Source organism: Mustela lutreola, chromosome 5, assembly GCF_030435805.1.
Source record: "Mustela lutreola isolate mMusLut2 chromosome 5, mMusLut2.pri, whole genome shotgun sequence".
In the NCBI taxonomy this organism is placed as follows: Eukaryota; Metazoa; Chordata; class Mammalia; order Carnivora; family Mustelidae; genus Mustela; species Mustela lutreola.
In genome coordinates this window covers 103,957,171-103,976,341 of record NC_081294.1, presented here as the reverse complement: position 1 = coordinate 103,976,341, position 19,171 = coordinate 103,957,171, and the positions used below count along the sequence as shown (strand labels likewise).

General features: G+C 42.6%; 2 protein-coding genes and 1 non-coding gene across 18 annotated transcripts in view; 2 read left to right on the top strand and 1 right to left on the bottom strand.

Annotated features, from left to right (window-relative positions):
• The window catches only part of AGGF1 (angiogenic factor with G-patch and FHA domains 1), a 133,063-nt gene that overhangs the window by 71,498 nt on the left and 42,394 nt on the right, over positions 1-19,171 (bottom strand). For 10 of the 14 annotated variants that reach the window (XR_009354031.1, XR_009354023.1, XR_009354021.1 and 7 more), the window contains one exon: positions 1,909-2,026. The gene's annotated coding sequence lies outside the window, so the exon portion shown is untranslated. Of the gene's footprint in view, positions 1-1,908; positions 2,027-4,102; positions 4,469-18,899; positions 18,991-19,171 lie in introns of those variants that run through there. The other 4 variants (XR_009354032.1, XR_009354029.1, XM_059175286.1 and 1 more) reach the window with 2 other exon arrangements.
• On the top strand, positions 145-12,237 carry ZBED3 (zinc finger BED-type containing 3). 3 transcript variants are annotated; one of them, XM_059175292.1, is made up of 5 exons: positions 145-274; positions 2,751-2,820; positions 6,072-6,223; positions 7,606-7,741; positions 8,392-12,237. In XM_059175292.1, exon 5 carries the CDS (start codon positions 8,406-8,408, stop codon positions 9,108-9,110), a length of 705 nt encoding a protein of 234 aa, XP_059031275.1. In that variant the 5' UTR covers positions 145-274; positions 2,751-2,820; positions 6,072-6,223; positions 7,606-7,741; positions 8,392-8,405; the 3' UTR covers positions 9,111-12,237. The 3 variants fall into 3 exon arrangements, with proteins under 3 accessions (XP_059031275.1, XP_059031273.1, XP_059031274.1); XM_059175290.1 differs by lacking the exon at positions 6,072-6,223; XM_059175291.1 differs by lacking the exons at positions 2,751-2,820; positions 6,072-6,223 and having other exon boundaries at positions 147-274.
• LOC131832922 (small nucleolar RNA SNORA47) lies at positions 5,826-5,963 on the top strand. The gene has a single exon (XR_009354264.1). It is a non-coding gene; the product is annotated as a small nucleolar RNA SNORA47 (small nucleolar RNA).

The following is a 19,171-nucleotide window of genomic DNA, read 5'->3' as shown; positions in this document are numbered from 1 at the left end:
AAACAACTGCATCATTTTTAAACCTTGGCGAACACCAGTCTGTCACTCGTGAACCTGGATGGCTAAGGAGTGACCGTCCAGCCCTTTCCACTACGGGTCACACGTTACCGTCCCCCCTTTCACCCCCCAGATGCGTGAATTGAGCGCTGTGTCTTTAAGGCAGACGCGCGGAGGTTTCTGCACAGGACAAAATGTCTGCGAGGATCTGGAGGGGACCGGCGATCCCAGACTTGTAGCCCGCCTCCTGCTCCTGCCGCGCTTTGGGGGTGATGGGGTGAGTGTGCGCCGCCACGCAGGCGGCCGTGTTCCCGGAGGCCAGGTCGGGTCGCGGCCCCGCAGGGGTTTGGGGGAGAAGGGGGGCGGCGAAGGGAACGGGGACCAGTCCCGGGCCTCAGGGGCCGCAGGTGAGCAGCAGCCCGCAAACGCCACTGTGCAGTATCCTAACAGGCTGGCTGCTGCGCGGGCTGCCGGACGTGCCCTTCCTTCGCTGTGCTCAGGTTGTACCTAGTGGCCCCGAATTCTGTCTAAAGGCACTGTTGAGCTTCTTTCAGAACCTTCTTTTTGCTCCTCCAGTCCCCTTTCAAAAAAGTTATTTGAGAATATCGAAAATCATCTGTTCTCCTTTTAGTAAAATTGCCTTTTTATAGACTTTTACCAGTGGCAAATGGCTGTGTGCCCTGTAGTGTGCTCTTTCTCTGAGACTTTTTTTTTTATTGTTTCTCATTTTGGAGAGGAGAAGCAAAATACGAGCCAGATGCTCAAACAGGAATCCCTGCCCCCATCTCCACTGTGCTCAAACAAAAGAATTTTCCAATCCTCTCCGAGTCCAGAGGAGCAGTTTGCTGTAACTATTTACAGTAGCCAAATGCCCGAAGCTTACCGAACAAATTTTTTTTTTCTTTCTTGAAAAGAAAAAAATACCATCCAAACTTTGAATTAGCCCAGAGTACATGGTTTTGGTGTTAAACAGAAGCTGTTGTAGAAAAAGCTTAATAGAGGCTCCTGGGTGTCTTAGTCGTTAAGTGTCTGCCTTCCACTCAGGTCATGATCCCAGGGTCCTGGGATCCAGCCCCGCATGGGGCTCCCTGCTCAGCGGGAAGCCTGCTTCTCTCTCTTCCACTCCCCCTGCTTGTGTTCCCTCTCTTGCTGTGTCTCTCTCTATCAAATAAATAAAATATTTAAAGAAAAAAATAGCTTAATAAATTGACATAATTAGGGTAATTATTTTATGCACTTTGCATTCTTGTATTATTTGTATGCCCTTTTTGGCCAAAATTGGCTTGAGGCAAAATACCATAAAAAGTATGCAACAGGGCGCCTGGGTGGCTCAGTGGGTTAAGCCGCTGCCTTTGGCTCGGGTCATGATCTCAGGGTCCGAGTCCCGCATCCGGCTCTCTGCTCAGCGGGGAGCCTGCTTCCTCCTCTCTCTCTGCCTTCCTCTCTGCCTACTTGTGATCTCTCTCTGTCGAATAAATAAATAAAATCTTAAAAAAAAAAAAAAAGTATGCAACAACGTGTAAAATGGCCAAGAGCCAAAACAAGGTAATTCTCTATTAAAAATTCTTTGTATTACAAAGACTTCAAAGTAGGGTTGTTTTAAATTCTTGTAATTCATACTACAGTATGCATTTTACAAGACAAAATGGATCAACACCCTTCTTTTGAGGAATGTATGTATTAAAGTAATGTAGACCTAAAATAAAGGTTCAGTTTAGGATAGAAACTTTTCATTTTTAAAAATGCATTAATAGAGAATACATCTGGCCTTTTAGCTAATGGTAGAGGTATCTAAGATTTTGGCTTAACACATTCAAAGAACATCTCTGACTCACCATACAATTAGCTGTGGGTTCAGTACATTTTTTACAGTCCATGTGTAATCTTTTATCTAAATATTTTCACACTTACCCTGTACTGTCTGAGTTGAGTATCCACACTTCACAGTTTGGAGGCATTTTTTTGCTTTTTAACTTCATCTAAGTCTTCAGCCTCATGATCCCAGACTAATTTTTCTGATTGGCTGGATCTGTTTATAAAGAGATGAATCCATGGTAGTAAACTAATATATTTTTTAATTACGTTACGTTAGTCACCGTACAGTGCATCATTAGTTTTTATCAGAGATGGACAAGTAACAGGTGAACAAATTGTGGTTTCCTTGATATTTCAATTGTCAACGCTAATTATTTGTTTTATTATGTTCTGCTTTGACTGAGTTACTGGTGGATGAAGTAAATGAAAATGTTTTTAGTGTTTCCACCCAAGTAGTGAATTTCACATTAGTATGAATTTCTTACCTAAGATCCAGGCTCAACATACATGTATTTGCTTATAACTCTGTCAGATTAATCCATCTGAAGTGATTAGCCTTGGCTGTGGAAGAACAAACAGAGCTATAGTTCATTTGCTATTCCCTTTTGAGAACATTGCCTGGTTCTTTGGTCTTGAGCCTGCCTAATATTTTATATGTGTCCTAGCGTAAGTATAAAGTAATAAAATTAACTTCTGTGGGTGTTTTATAGAATGATTCCTAATGTTACAGTCATGTATGTATATACACCCAAATTTACACAAATTATTCATCCAAGTTTTGATCTCCCTTATTCTCTATATTGTTATTCAGGGAGATGATACTGAAGAATCTGGGTTTTAATCTGATAGATTATTAGAAGACTAGAACTTTAGAGAACTGCAAATAAAACTTCAAATGCAGTTTGAAATAATTAATGTGCATTTATTATCTTCCACAGGCTTAAACGTCTTATCATTCCTTCCAGATAATGGATACTCAAATGAAACTCACTATGGGCGAGTTCAGAGGTGTGGTACCAACTCTCCCCTCTTCGATGAAATAACTAAAATCTACTTTTCTTTCACCTTTTTCCCCTCCCCAAAACTGGACTAGAACATTTCCATTATTAAATTAATTTCATGCTAGCTACTTCCACTTAGCATCAAGAAATCTTACTTTAAAATATGAGCTGGGAAGCCTAGTTATAAGACTAAAAAGTTGGAACTAGAGTCAGCACTAGTGGCTACGTATTTTTGTGAATTTGGGGCCCTGAAGGAGCTCAGGAAAGGAGGAGATGCTGAAGCAGGAGTGTCTGCATGAACATTTGTGTTAGGGCCCCCAATGCCCACCCATTCCCCAGTATAGACATTACATGATGGAATTCACCCTCATGAGTGCACAGTGCTCTGACCTTTACCATGTGTATCAGAATTATTGTGGAAGCATCTCTCCCCACCAGACATTTTCTTCACCTTAGCTGACCATGTAGGTAATAGGTGTGTTTTTCTTGGTTACTTGGTAAGGAAATATTACAAATCGTAGGGTTCCAAGTCACCAGACCTCCCCATCATTTTCTACCTGAGAGAGGAGCAACCTATTTTTCGTGAAGGTCCATTTACGAAGTGAAAATAAATTTGGCTGGGGAGGGAAGATGGATCTGTGATTCTTTTTTGCTTTTTATATTCAAAATTCTCAAGAGAATATTTCCAACTTAAACTGCCTACTCTATTGAATAACAATGTCAAAGAGAGTAATAATACTCCCTTTAGCCACTAAGATACTAATGTGGGTGTGTTTGAGCAGTCAAGCCTGGTAGTCTTTTTTTGTTCAGGCCCTGAAGTTATACAGCACTGCAGAGTCCAACAGTAAGATCATTTGGATTATCTAATTTCAGCCATAGGTTTAGAGGCAGATAATTATCATTTTCCTTAACAGATGGAGAGACTGGGATTTAGTGAGCTGGGTCTAAGAAAACTAGAGTCAAGTTCATTGCATTGAATGCAGCATCCCTTGAGTGCCAAGGGAGATGAGCAAGGTGGGCGGGCAGTCCTCCCACAGCACCTCCATCTCCTGTGCATACAGAATCTCCTTCTGTTCAGGCAGGACCAGCAAACTACCTGATGCTGAGCAACCTCACACCCTGGGTTCCCTCCAGGGCCAGATGGCAGCACGCTATGCCCCAAGGACTGTGCTCTCCAGTCTCCTAGTTTAGGCTGCCTAGCCCAGCTTGCACTCACATGCCTGAGGATTTATAAAATTACTTTGTATTTATGTTGTTGGGAAGCTACTCTATGAAGGTATGTACACAGGTTGTGTCTCCATAACATCTGCTTTATTGAATCATAAAGCAATGTTTAACACAGTTGTAAAAGCCGGTTCAGAATTCCAAACTCAATGACATTTCACTGTGCATTTAACTTGGCTTCATACGAGACTCACGATAGAAAGTACAATTTAAAGTCACAAGATCAGATAAAATAGGGGACGTTAATGAACCAAATGCAGTCAGTCTATGAGTGCACAGCTGATGAGGTCTTGACCAATGTGGGTCCACTCCGTGCTTCCCTTCCTGCTTAGTATGTTCAAGCAGTGGAGGATCCCTGTTATTTTCCGAGATCAATTGGGCAGAATCTTCAGTAGCCTTTTTGATGCGGTCAGACATGGAAGGGTCAGCATCTGGAGAACAGAACAGTTTGCTATAAAAATCTTCCCTTTTTAAAGGAGTTTGATGAGTCTAGCCCTTCCAGACTTCTGATTCTACTGATCACCACCTCTCGGTTCATCCGGGCTCTCTTGCTGGTCATCACTTCTGGGTGCCACCAGGCTGAGACTTTTGGTGATATTTATTCTCAGTTCATCACCCTTGTCTGCTTTCCTGATTCATGACATCACTGCTGGACATGAGTGACTCCATCTTGCCTCTCCATATTATATGTAGACCCTGCCATATACATAGTCTACCTAAATGTATCCACAAATGTGCATGCTTTCCTAAGACCTCTTTACTCCTCCTTTTGTGTTTACCTCTTCCCCTTCTCTTTTCACACCAGCTGCCACTCCTCAACTGACAATGTATCTTCATACCAGCTGCCACTCCCCAAGTGACAATGTATCTTCCTCCTTATTTTTCTTCATATATATATATAAAATCTTCATAAATGCTACACAGATCTATACTAATAATAACGACATCATAATATATATATATTTTTCTGCATCTGGCTTTTCTTCCTGAAAAGTTCCTCCAGAAATCCCTCTAGGTCTTCTAGCAGAGCTCCAATCCATCCTTTTTAATGGCTGCACAATATTCCCAGGTGTGAATACACATTATTTACCCAGCCATTTTCCAGTCGACAGGCGTTTCTGTGTTTCCAGTTTTTTGCCATCCCAGACAATACTGTAATAAACATCCTAATACATATTATTTTATGTATTGATACTTTTAGTTCTACAGAATAGATTCCCAAGAATGGGATCCCTGATTGTATCTATTTTTAACTAACAGAAATCACCAGACTGCTTTCCTAAAAGCCTCCACATCTCCACTAGTAATGCACAAACGTACCCTTTTCTTTGCCTCCCTTCTAGCTTTGGCTGGCAGACCTCTTTTGTTTTTGTTAATGTGATGGATCTAAAATGAGACCTTACTGTTACTTTAATAGCACTTCCCTGAATATAAGTGCTGTGTATCTTTTCACAAATTCCTTGGCCATCTGACTTTGTTCTTAGGTCATTTACCTACTTGTATTTCTTGCCCATTTTTCTTTTGGGTTGTTCGTCTTTTTCTTGTCAGTTTGTAAGAGCTCTTTGTGTATTAGGGTTGTGGCTGAAGTTGCTAAGGCTTCTCTCCCAACCCAAGGTAGCAGACTAGGAGGATTCTCTCCCTCTGTACTGTAGGGATAGTTGAAACAAGCCCAGGGGTTGTTTGGCAGAACTAGGAAGGCTATGATGACCTCTGGCCACAGACGCCTGGTCACTGTTTAGATACTTAGTCTGAACAGAAGACTGTATTGAGCCAGAATGTAGCTGTGTGCGGAGGACTGAGAAGGTGAGGCAGTTCAGTACTGTGCTGCCTTCTACCGGTTAAGACCTCCGAGAGTGAAGGCCTGCCAAGGCAGAGGATGTCCCTCTGCCGCCCTTGGAGGGGCAGCGCTGTGCTGGCCAACATTTATGGTGCTGCATGTCCCTGGCTCAGATGAGACAGTCCACTAAGTCCAAAGGATTAAGACATCAAAATCAGTGCTTCTCACTCTTGTTTCCACCTTCGCTCTGACGACAGATGGCATTCATATATGTGGCACTCCTCTGGGCATCCCAGATTTTGAAGAAACTCAGAAACATCTTGCAGGGAGGTAAAGCATGACAGTAATTGGTCACCCCTGGCACTTTTAAGGGCTCATCAGTAATGCTCACTCTCAGACTTTGGCACAGGTAAGACAGTCTGCAGTTTTATATACACTTTTCAACCCCCCAGCTCAAGAAAGCATATCAGAATGCAAAGTGACAGTCTTGATATAGAAAACCTTTAAATCTCTTTTAGTTTATAAAAATTCAAGGATTCATAATCCTATTCTCTTCCCCTTTGTGTCTATCTAATAAGAAAGGAACTCTGTAAAGAGAGGATTCTAATGTAAAAGAAATGAACTTAAAAAAAAAAAAAAGAAAAAATTTTAGGTGAATTTAGGTTACCAAAAACAATTTTTTATACTAAAATCTGGTCTGTTTACTAACCATAATGTTATATAACCTTAATGTTTACTAAGCATAAATGTAAAAATTATCCTTGAAAATGGGGTGTAACTCCAGTCCTCATCCTATTACTCCCCCTTCCGGGACTGCAGGGATTTAGTAAATCTCTTGGAGAATATCTAGCCTTTTAATTTCCAAAGACTTTTTATACTAATTGGCTTTCATGAGGAACTACATTCAAATCAGTGCCTGCTGTATCACAAGATATGTAAATAGCTAGGTTTTTTTTTTTTGTTAGAAGAGGGATGTACTTGTCTTTTTTATGATTCTGGTAAATTTGTTACCTTTTTTCCAAAATCTGTTATGTTAAATGTCATTTCTGACCCTGACTAGAACAGCTCAGTAACAAGACTCTTAGCAACTGAAATAAAAGCTTACACTAAATACTACTACTATTAGAGCAACTTATTTTTCCTGTTCTTAACTGTGCCTTCCGTCATTCCCAGTGACGTTATACAAAGAGATTCTGGACATTTATCATCTCCACTGCTGTTGGTTCAAAACTTGACAGTACGAATGGACACAGGCTATCTCACTATGCATCTTGGCCTTGATTTTCCCCCTGAAATAAGCTCTCAGAAGACGTCTAAGCCTGTGTGTTCTCTTATTATTTTTAAATTTTCAAAACAAATTTGTTTAAAATCACACATTTGGTCCTTTATGAAGTTACATCCTGAAGAATAAACTTCACCTTTTCTATTTCTCCTTGTTTGATAGATTACTGCTGTGATAAACCGTTTTAACAGGAAAGACTTTACAGTGATAGTCCCAGGTTGTGTTTGTATCCTTTTAACCACTGATATTTGTTGGACAGAGCAAGAAGCTATTACTTTTCTTTATTTCCTTCCTCAATTACAAGCATTGACAAAGGTTTTTATCTTTTAAATGTATAAAGGGGATGAGCAATACAGAAAACTGATTTGTTTTATAACTGGAGTAACTCTGACAGGGTGAGAGGAAAAAAACACGAGAGTAACGTGGTGCTAGCAAGTATTTCTAGTATCTATTTAGGGAGCTGTTTACTGAATTTCTTTTCTCATGGCCTGCCCTTTTATTATTCCTAGCACTGCTGATGGTTCTTTAGAACTCAGGATTCATGCTGCAGTGTTTCTACGGGAGAACTGACATTGGCTGGAAACCCTGAGGCATGACAGGGACCCCCCAAGGCCCACAGGATATGGCCTACCAACTAACTTAAAGGTAAAATTTTACAAAACTGTTTTGTATATTTGTTTTCCTAAATATGTATACTTTTAAAACATTTTAGTGGTTTTTAGTACTGCCATTTTCCTCAGAAGCACATCGTTTTTAAAGTCATAAAACAAAGACTTGTATTTTGAAAAACAACGTCCTCACTGAAAGGTCTTTAAAAAAGGCTGTTCGCCTGGGGCACCTACAGCCATGAAGTTTAAGAAACCAATTTTCTTTCCCAAGGCTTTCTTTTCGCCTCGTTTTTACAGTCTGTTGCCTAAATAGCTAGGCTATTTGTCTTCTGAGAGCAGAAGACAAAAGGAAGTTTACTCTGCGAAGAGTAACGTTTGTAGAAGAGAGCAGGGGAAACTAGTTAAAACTCGTTAGTACAGCACTGACTGGGCTGGTGCTTCCCCTTTGTTCGTGTCAGCCCCTGCGAGCGGGGACCCGTCTGATCTGGGAGACAGCTCCCAGTCAAGGGGCGGAAGGGGTAGGCAGGGCTAACATTCCCTGAGGACTAAACCGTGTAACAGGAAAAAGAAACCCAGGTACCATCCACACGTTATAAAAAGGAGGCCACCTCTGGCCACCGAAGTTGTGCGTGTGAGTGTGTGTGTCGTCGCGTGGCTGTCCTTACCCCTTTCTCCCTCGGAACGTAGGCGCGGCGGAGAGAATGCGGAGTGACGAGCTGGCGGCGCCCATGGAAGACACCCACGGGCCGGACGATGCGGCGGCGCGGGGCGGCCCTTGTCCCGGCCTGGCCCCGGCGCCTCCCGGCCGCCTGGGGGCGCCCTACTGCGAGGCCTGGGGCTACTTTCATTTGGCCCCCGCGCGCCCGGGCCACGCCGCGGGCCAGTGGGCCACCTGCCGGCTGTGCGGGGAGCAGGTGAGCCGCGGCCCGGGCTTCCACGCCGGCACCCCGGCGCTGTGGCGGCACCTCAAGAGCGCGCATCAGCGGGAGATGGAGAAGAGCGCCGCCCGCCGCTCGCCGCCCGCCGCCCCTTGCCCGCCGCCGCCGGCGCCGCCGGGCCCCGCCGCGGCCGCCGAGGGCGACTGGGCGCGCTTGCTGGAGCAGATGGGCGCGCTGGCCGTGCGCTGCAGCCTGCGTGAGCGTGAGCTGGCGCGGCGCGAGGCGGCCGTGGAGCAGGGCGAGCGCGCCTTGGAGCGGAGGCGGCGGGCCCTGCAGGAGGAGGAGCGCGCGGCGGCCCAGGCGCGGCGGGAGCTGCAGGCTGAGAGGGAGGTGCTGCAGGCGCGGCTGCGGGAAGTGAGCCGCCGCGAAGGCGCCTTGGCCGCCGCCTCTGTCCCGCTGCAGACCCCGCTCAAAGAAGAGCCCGGGGGGGAGAGGGACGGCTACATAATCACCAAGGTCCTGCTGTAGGCTGTGGCCGCCTTCCGCCCCCCAGTCCCTCCCATGCCAGCGCTGCTCCAAGTGTCGCTGGACCGGCCTTACCTAGGACCTGAATCTCAGGCCCGCCGACATCTCCACCGGTGGGCCCTTGAGAAGCACTTCAGAGGCCAAAACAAAACCCCAAATCACTAACGCTCCGTGACACCCCCCCAACCCCGGGGGCCTGTAGGCACAAGCTCCAGTGGCCTCCTTTGTTCTTGGCCTTTAGTGAGCACCGGTGCAGGAGCTGGTTTTCCTCCAACTGCCTTTGGAATGACAGCTCCAGCAACTTCGTGAGACTAGGTCACCAGAGCAGTCTTGTAGCCGGTAACTTTGAAAGGACAGAAACTTCCTCGTGTACCAAAGACTATCCTACTACGTGCCTGTACACCAGCCAGGGCAACCCAGGGTGGAGGGTGCTTGGAAATTAGGATAAAGCATTTTATCCAAGAAGAGTTTTACTCATTTCCCAATGAATAAATAAATTTTTGGTAATTGGTTTGCCTAGCAGGAAGTTCTGAAAATGGGGCCATTTAGCTTCCACAACGGCTCTTTACCCTGTCCTCTCTAGTGCCTCATCAGAGCAGTCTGGGAGAACCCCTATTTACTCCACTCCCTAGCTTGCAGATAGTACCAAGTGCACCCTGTTCTCATACCAGCTGTTTTCTTTCCGTTTCAGACCCAGTGCCAGCTGTAGTGAGTTTCCCAACTTTCCTGCCTCACACGCCCTTGCTAGCAAAACATGACCTCCTCCCTCGTTAGGAAGAGAACTTGATTTCCCACAGATCCACAGTCCTCGCTTCTGGGCCACAGTAGAAGGAAGGCATTCCTTCATTCTGAGGCCATCTCTGCCTCTTTATCTGTTTTCATCCATTTCTCTTCCACCATTACTAGACCTGTGCTCCATTACTGTTTCTTCTTTCCTCTTCTTTCCTCCCTTCCCCAGACTATGGTTCCTCAGTAACACCCAGTCTACCCTGTACTAAAAAGAAAGACTCCCCCAGCCTGGCTGCTTCCACTGAACTATCCAAGGGGGTCCTGGTTATTCTTGCTGCCTATACTTCCTCCCATACTTCAGTTCTTCACTCGTGGTCAGCTTCCCATCCTACCCTGGACCCTTAAGAAGCTGAATATGACAATTTATGTTCAGCCTTCATCTTCCTAGTACAATGAACACCACATATACCCTCCACCTAGACTGAGCAATTGTTAACATTTTGCCTTATTTCCTTTCTCGGCCCTCTCCCCCAAACATACCTCTCATTTCATCCATTAGTATTTCAGCATATATATCCTATGAGCCTCTAAAGTAGTCCTTAATCAAAATTCTGTAATTGACTCAGAACTGTTTTATCTTCTCTTAAAAAAGGGGGGGGGGTCCAAACAAGGTTCATTATTTTTTTATTATAACTTTGTCTCTTTTAGTCTAGAACAGCTCCTATGACACTTTTGGGAGTTCCAGCCATCTGTCTTATAGAATGTCCTTTATTCTGGAATTGTCTGATTGTTTCCTTAAGTCAATTTATGTACTCATTCTTGACTCATCTACCCCTGTGCCGGTGACTCCTGACTACCTCCAGCCTCCAGGTTCTTCCCAGTTCTGTCCTTCATGTTCAAATCCCTACTGCATGTCTCCACCTCTATTTGTATATCCTGCCACTGCTGATCCAAAGGGCAAATCTATTCCTTTCCACGTTCCCACCCCTTACCTAATAACTAACATTTACTGGGCTCTTAAAATGTACAGCTATGTACTGCACACTACATGCATTACCTTACTTTATTCTCATAGCAGCTCCCTAAGGAGGTAGTAATGTTATGCCCATTTACGGCTACTGAAACTGAGATACAGAGGCGTTAAACAGCTTCTACAGGATCACAGCTGGTAAGTAGTAGCATTGGGATCCAAATCCAGTCTCCATCTCCAGACACGCTGTTCCTAGCTGCTGTATTGTCTCCCTTGCTAGTCACTGAGCTGACACCAAGTTTCCTCCCTCTCATTCCAGGTACTACTGGTCAGTGACATTAACATGCACTGAGCATTCACCATCTGGCAGAGCTGTGCCAAATGCTTTACAAGAATAACTGACTACCATAGAGCAACCCATGACATAATTAATACTATGCCCATTTCGAAGAGGAAGAGACAGGCTTAGGGAGTTAAGCCATGTCGAGGCAGAATGGGAATTGAACTCATGTCACTGAATCCCAGGTCCCTGATCTACTGAGTCTATTTCTACAAACTGTCACACCTGTCTTCCTTCTGATGCCACCTCAGGCCTCATTTATCATTCATCTGGGGTTCATCTTCCCATCCTTGTCTTCCCAACTGTCCCCTTCCTAACACTCAACTTGACCAAAGGGAACTGTTCTTCTTCTTCTTCTTTTTTTTTTTTTTTTTTTAAAGATTTTATTTATCTGACAGGGAGAGAAACAGCGAGAGAGGGAACACAAGCAGGGGGGGTGGGAGAGGGAGAAACAGGCTCCCTGCGGAGCATGGAGCCCAATGCAGGGCTCAATCGCAGGATCCTGGGATCGTGACCTAAGCCGAAAGCAAATGCTTAACTACTGAGCCACCCAGGCGCCCCCAAAGGATCTGTTCTAAGCCAACATTGATTATATAACAATTCCTGCTCAAAGGCCCCCCAAGATCACCCCCATCATTAATAAGCTTCGACTTTGTAGCCTGACATTCAAGTACCCCAACCCTGCTGCCAGTCTTATCTTTCCCCTCCCCTACCTACACTATATGCTCCAGCCCAACCGGACTCTGTTCTTTTTGACATGCCCTCGTCTTGGCACCTGTATGCCTGTTTGCCCTTGCTCCACTTAAAAGGCCTCTTCAGTCTCTGAGTATGAAGAATTCCACCCATTTTCAAAGACCAAGCTCAAATTCCACTGCCTGAATGAAGCTTTCCTTGGTTATTCCTAATTTAGAGACGATTCTTTTCTTCTTTGGACTCCTTAGCATTTTATAGCCTCTTAACACTTAGAACATGCCATCTGGCATATAATTCTATGGGTTCTTGTCTTTCCTCCTGCCAGACCCGAACCCTCGGGTCTATTCCTACAGTGTTTTGCATATAATAGCTGCTCAATAAATATCTGAGACATTGAACTCAATGTGTTGAGTTTTACAAGTCAGTTTTCCCAGTTATTAATTATTCATTTATCTTTAATTCTGAGTAGAAGTCACAGCAGAAAAAAAAAATAGCCTAGAAGGAAATAGCAGTAATAATTTTTTAAGTTTTTTAGTCAAGTGTCCATTATTGCACTGTTCGGTTTGAATCCAAATTAGTATTTCACTACTAGTGTGTCATTATAAGGAACGTTTTTCTTAAAACGTTTTTCATTACCCAAGTAACAAAAGACAATGCCCCAATCTAGGAAGAAATCAGAAAAACAACCCCCAGGATCCTGTCACCTTAGGAAAACTGCATAAACATTTTAATGTATTTTATTCTTTCGTCTTTCACAGTCTTTACATTTCCTAAAAATAGTATGTTATTTCTATTAAGTACTGAAATATAACTTCTTCATGTGGATGTATAACTTTGGCTATATGAGGAATTTGAACACTTTAGAAGAAAGAAATCATCTACAAACATTACTCTTCTATTTCACCAACTGTTAGAACCATTAATATCAGCAAAGATGGACTTTTAGAATCTCCCAACTGCTCGCTCAAGAAAGATGACTAATGGGAGCACCAATAGCTTCTGTTTGCGAGACAGGGGGAAATAGTTAGCCTGACTAGTAACTCAGTGCTGGCAGTGGGAGTTAAGCAAAGAGATTTTACTTTCTGCTTTATATAGTTCTGCATTGTTATATATTTTTTTTACACCAAGCATGAATTACTTTTATAATACAAAATAAAATTATTTACATTTCTCAAATTAGAACTCCTGACCATTCCACTTTCTTAGGTAAAATATAAAAAACCCAACAAAGACTAGTGTAATCCCCACTTTTAGAAAAGCCTAGAGCGAAATGCAGCCCTTGTCCAGTCTAACACTATCATTTGACAGAAGAGAAAAATGAGCCCCTGAGTGGCTTGCCCACTATCAGGAGATAATGGCTATGGTGGTTCACCGGACTCCAACCCCAAGAGATACTGTGCCTTTTTAGCCTTAAGGACTTCTGCTGGCTCATCTGTCAAAGCCCAGGTGTTGTCAGGAAGAATAAGTCAAGCTGAACTCCAGAGAATGTAGAGATGGGTTATGGGGACTGCACTGGCCTGCCTGTAACCCAGTTGACTCACAGCTGTCACTGCTGATGGGTGACAGTGACACAGCTCGCCCAGATCAGCTGGGCTTCCCTGACTTCCATGACTGGGTTTGCTAATAGAGCCACCCACATGCTGCCTTTGAGAGCAAGCACTCAGTGGTAAGAAGGATGGCTGGAACAGGGATGCAGAATGCCCTGAACCCAACTTCTGAACTCCTCCCATGATGCAAAGTGATCAGTCACTTCTTTAAGTTAAAATTTGGCAGAGACGAGGGGGAAGCAAAGCAGGGTACTGACAGCCAAAGTTGAAACAGCTAGAGCCCTTTATATACCCAAGTTGTCATCCCTGGAGCTGGAGATGGAAGAGCTGGTTTGGGCTTTCTATTTTAAATAGCTGTCCATATCTTTGACATCTTAGGCATTCATTAAGACTGGGCTTTTGTTTTGCTGCCACTCAATAAGGAATTCTACTTTTAAAGGTTTGAACTTCTTACCTTTCCACAATCTAAATCTGCTTATCTGCAAAATGGATGAGGTGATCATTAAGATCCTCTCTGGCTATGGTATGATTACATGGTATGATTACATGCAATAGTTTAACATCAACTGACCATTGAGTCATTGAGTTGTTTAACTGGATTTTCTTGTTCACTTTAGAAGAAATGTTGATAGTAACATGCTTATTCTCAAAAACAAAACAAAACAAAAAAACAGGAGTATATCAAACTTCTTCCACGGTATTGAAGTACTCACTCTATCATTCACTCCCTAGAACCGAAGATGTGTGCAATGGTCCTAAGTATGCTCTCTTGTACCCACTCTTTTGTCCTCATGACATAATTGTCCAGATTTTACAAATGAGGCCACACACTTCAACAAGGCGAAGTGACCTGCTGAAAGACAACAGCAAATTGGAGGCTGGAGCTCAGTCCATGGATTCCAGTCATACCTGGGACCAAATTTCCTCCCAGGCTTCCCTCCTTGTAGTCCACCTCTTTACCAGTGCTATCCTGGGTGGAGTACTGACAGTTGGGTTGATATTGGCTGCTTTCCACCCACAAGTTATGTTGCTGGGGGTAAGCTAGACCTTAAGGAAGTGAGGATGACCACTGTATTAGTTTGCTGTTGTAGCAAATTACCACAAACCTTGTGCCTAAAAACAACACAAGTTAATTATCTTAAAGTTCTGTAAGCCGAAAGTCTGAAATTGAACTCAGTGTCTGCAGATTCATGTTCCTTTCTAGGGGCTGTAGGAGACGGTTTTTTGTTTTTTTTTTTTTTTGTTTGTTTGGTTTTTTTTTTTTTTTTTGCCTTTTCCAGCTTCAGGAGGCTGCCCACATTCCTTGGCTTGTGGACCCTTCTATCTTAAGGTCAACAAGGGCCATTCTTTCTCACATTGCATCACTCTGATACCCTCTTCCACATTAAATGGACCCTTCTCTTTATTTTATGGTCTGTTGGTTAACAACTTAATTCTATCTGCAACTTTAATTCTTCCCTGACAGGTAACATACTGATAGTTTCCAGGGATGAGGACATAGACATTTGCTAAGGGGCAAGTGTGGGAATCTATGATCTGCCTACCACATAGCATTATCCTGCCTTGCTTAGGTTTGGAGGTATATGAGAAAGGCAAAGTGCTTGATAGGGAATCCCTATTCCCCAGAAATCAGTACTTTAATGGGGGTCCTAATCTCCCCCACTTTTGTAAATCTGCTTAGAGCATAATAAGTCTATTATGCTCATAGACTTTTCTGAGATAGATACCTGCTAGGTGGGTGTGAAGGATGCCTCTAAGGGGAAATCAGAGGCCTCCATAGTGTTGAGAATTAAATATTTAAATACCTGTGCACTCACTAGGACCTGACTGACTAGTAAGGTCAAGTGGTGATATGTGACTTATAAGCCTTTGTGGAGTCAGATAGAATTAAAATTTAAGCTTCCCCCAAAGAAGAAAGTACTCAAATATTACAATTAATAAAGTTGTTGAAATATTTTTTTTAAGAATCTTAAGCTTTCAACCATGCGTGTTACATGTCACCTTGGCAATCACCTTAAGCTCTCTGAAACCCAGTTTTCTCATTGGTAAAATGGGAATAATATATACAACGATTAAATAAGATATTATTTGGGCAAATTTTGACATATAGTTTAAACTCAGTAACTATGACTTCTTTCTTTTTCTCTTATCTGAATAGGAGCTCATAACCAATCCAAAGGATCTCAGAAAGAGCAGGTTCCCTGGGATGATTCCTAAGAATGGCTGCTCACAAGCCACACAGGTTTGCCAAGTCATTCTCCTTCATGATAGATACCTGAGTTCTCAAATAAGCTAATCCAGTCAAAATTAAGACTTTTGACTATAAAGTAGTTTGACCAAAATTACAAGTCAATGTATCAAATCCTATTCATCTAACTACTCTTCCCTTAAGCAGTTACCTTGAAAGACTAGAGAGTTATTCCAAAAATTCTTCCATACTTAAAACATCTCTGGAACTCCTACAGTAGCTCTCAGAGTTTCTGGAACATTCTTAAAAACATCCTTAAGTTGGGAAATACTCATCTTTCCAGGAAAATTTTTATTTTTTGAAAAGAGCAGCCAGTTATTCAGAGCTCATTCTGATAAATATGGTAGATGATTAACCAGATTAACATTACTAGTAAATAAGGTGTATTATAATAAAGCAATAATTACTTTTGTGTGGCTCATAAACTGGCCTTCATAGTGTTATATATTAAGGTTAAGTAAAGGTAGCATGGTCATAGTAGACATTAAGGCCCACTTTAGTGGGTTTATGATGTGAATTAATTCAAATAGCACCGGGAGTCATTACATATTTAAATAGTATTAAATGTTTCTTTTTATGAAAATTTTAATTATGACATTCTCTGAAATCTGATTTCATAGTACTAAAATAAAGGCTTTAAGGAAAAGCATTAAATGCTAATGAAAGCTTTATTATTTCAGTATATATTCTCCCAGGCCTTTGGTCAAGGTATGTAATGATCAGATGAAGGAGTTGACAAACTTCCTGGCCTCTACAGTCTACTAGTAACTGAAGGCTAAGTAACACACTCACATGTTTAAATATATTGAATAATATTCTACCAACATCTTCCTCTCTTTGCTTTCTGGACAACGAAATATCATGGCATCTTAACATAGAGGAAGGAAGCTAGCTTTTTGTTGGAAGAATTTCTGAAAAGTCATTCTTATGCAAGCAGGCGAAAGTCATCGTTTGCCTCCATTCACATTAACTTCCCCAAGTGTGTTTGCTTCTCATCCTCCAGGGACTTTCTGATTTACATGTTCTCCATCAATTCCAATTTCCAATGATCTGATTCATGCTGCTTTTTTTTTTTTTTTTTTGTACTTCAGTGATCTATTGTTCAGACTCAGAACACAAAAGCCCAGTGTTTGAGCAGGCAGAGTCCATACTGTTCACAGGTAACTAGAGGAGATACATAACTGAATGAAAGCCTACAGCATCAGTAAGGTTTTACTGTTGTCTACATATTCAAAACCTTGAATAAACATTTTTTGAAGGCAGAGTTTATAAGATTCCCCTAAAAAGGTCTGGTTCAAATGTGAAACATTTGAAAAACAAAAACTGTTCCTTCCTCAAGAACTCTGGCTTTTGCAAAAACTTTGACATGAACAGAATCTGTTTTGGATTAATACTCTGGACTATCGGGGTGCCTGGGTGGCTCAGTGGTTTAAGCCTCTGCCTTCAGCTCAGGTCATGATCTCAGGATCCTGGGATAGAGCCCCGCATCGGGCTCTCTGCTCAGTAGGGAGCCTGCTTCCCCCTCTCTCTGCCTGCCTCTTTGCCTACTTGTGATCTCTCTCTAACAAATAAATAAAATCTTAAAAAAAAAATAATACTCTGGACTATCAAGGCCTTCATGTGACTACTTGGCCTTTACATGCTACAAATACTATCCAAAAATAAATGTAAGCTCCAAGATTACAGAGAGTCTTGTTCCATTTACTACTGTATCCCAAGCGCCTAGCATAATGCCTGGACCTTATTAAGTTCCTCAAGGCTATCTGCTGAATGAATGCATGCTGTTCGAAGATTTTACTGTCTGAAATCAGTCCCTTTTGCAGTGCTCCTACAGTTTTCCTGCTTTTACAGTGTACTGAGAGCCAGGGTGGGCCTGCTTGATGTCCCTATCACCTTTTCCAGATGGTTTCATTTCCAAAGTCATGCAGAATCCACCCCTTCTTTGAGGAAGACCTCAAAGTCCCACCGACAAAACCTCCTACACTTTATCACTATAGTTTACTAGTCTCCTACTCATTCTGCAGTACTAATTAGTAAATGTCCCTCCTATCATCACCTGAAGGAATGAAGATGACGCATCTACTTACCCTACCCCATCCTCTGACTTCCTCTAATTTCAGAAACCCCCATATCTACTCCAAGATGCTTCTCCTACAACTGTGCGCTTGCTATTGGTAGCATGGCATAACAACACTAATAACTGCTAATATGTGAGGGCTTATTATGCACCAGACACTGAACCACATAGGCCTTATCTCATTTAAACTTCCCAATAGCTACATGCAGACCAAGTATAGAGGTTTAAACAAATTTTAAACATCGCTCAGCTCAGGAGTGGTAGAGCTAAAATGTGAATCCAAATCAGCCAGGCTCCTTAGTCTGTGCTCTTAATAGTGCACTGGGATGAAAAGAATCAAGATTTAAACCCTAGCTCTGCCACTGTGCCACAGAAACTTTTTGATTTTGAGCAAAATAAAAACCTCTCCAAACCTCAGTTTTTTTAATTCATAAAATACTGGCAGGAATAAAGAAGATAATGTATGTTAAGTGCTTAGCAGAGCATCTGACATGCTACAGATGTGGGTTCCATCCATCCTACCAACACATGCTCTTTGAGCACATCATCAACATTGAATGCTGTGACAGGTATGGAAGATACAACAGTGACTAAGACCAAAATGGTCACTGCCTTCACAGGTCTGCACAACTCCTGATGGGTACTCAGTAATATCTGATAGATGGAAAAAGCCCTCAAGGAGGTCTGTTAGCCTCCTTCAATCAGCCCCTCTTCAATCAGCCAGTTATTCTGACATAAAGCAATCTAATGAGAATATTTCACTGCTTAAAACCTTCAGGAATTCCACACTGTGGAAGAGATAAAATCCAAATTTCTTTTTTTATTATTATTTTCCTAAAGTAGGCTCCACACCCAATGTGGAGCTTGAACTTACAACCCTGAGACCAAGAGTTCTATGCTCTACCGACTGAGCCGACTACCGACTTCGGCTCAACCAGGAGCCCCAATCCAAATTTCTGAACACAGTATTATAGCTATAGGTACGTGGTTCAGTTCCCCTCCCCACCAGCTCCTCTTTAAGCCATGAAATTCTTTCTACGTATGAAATCTGGAAGTCAAATCAACATAGACTAATTCTGATAACAGCATGAGAACTGGAATTACCAGTTTGGCATCCTAACCCTTTCCCACCCCCATCACTTATTCACACATACACACACATACGCACTTGCATACATACCCACCTACCCTCAGCTCCTTTAAGACAATGCCATGGGTTCTGTCAAACCATCTGAAAACCAAGTTTTAAATCCAGGTGTTTCTAACTGTAGAACACAACCTATCAGGGGATTATGAAATCAAATTAGTGGTTGGAATTAGTGATTTGGAAACAAAAACAAAGAGTACATTATGTGGACTAACAGCTAAGTATTGGTATATAAAACCTGTTACAAGGGAGCCTGAGTATCTCAGTCCATTAAGCGACTGACTCTTGGTTTTGGCTCAGGTCATAACCTTGG

Excerpts from the sequence above, each read along its gene's own strand:
- ZBED3 (XM_059175290.1), top strand. The coding sequence starts at position 8,406 with ATGCGGAGTGACGAGCTGGCGGCGCCCATGGAAGACACCCACGGGCCG.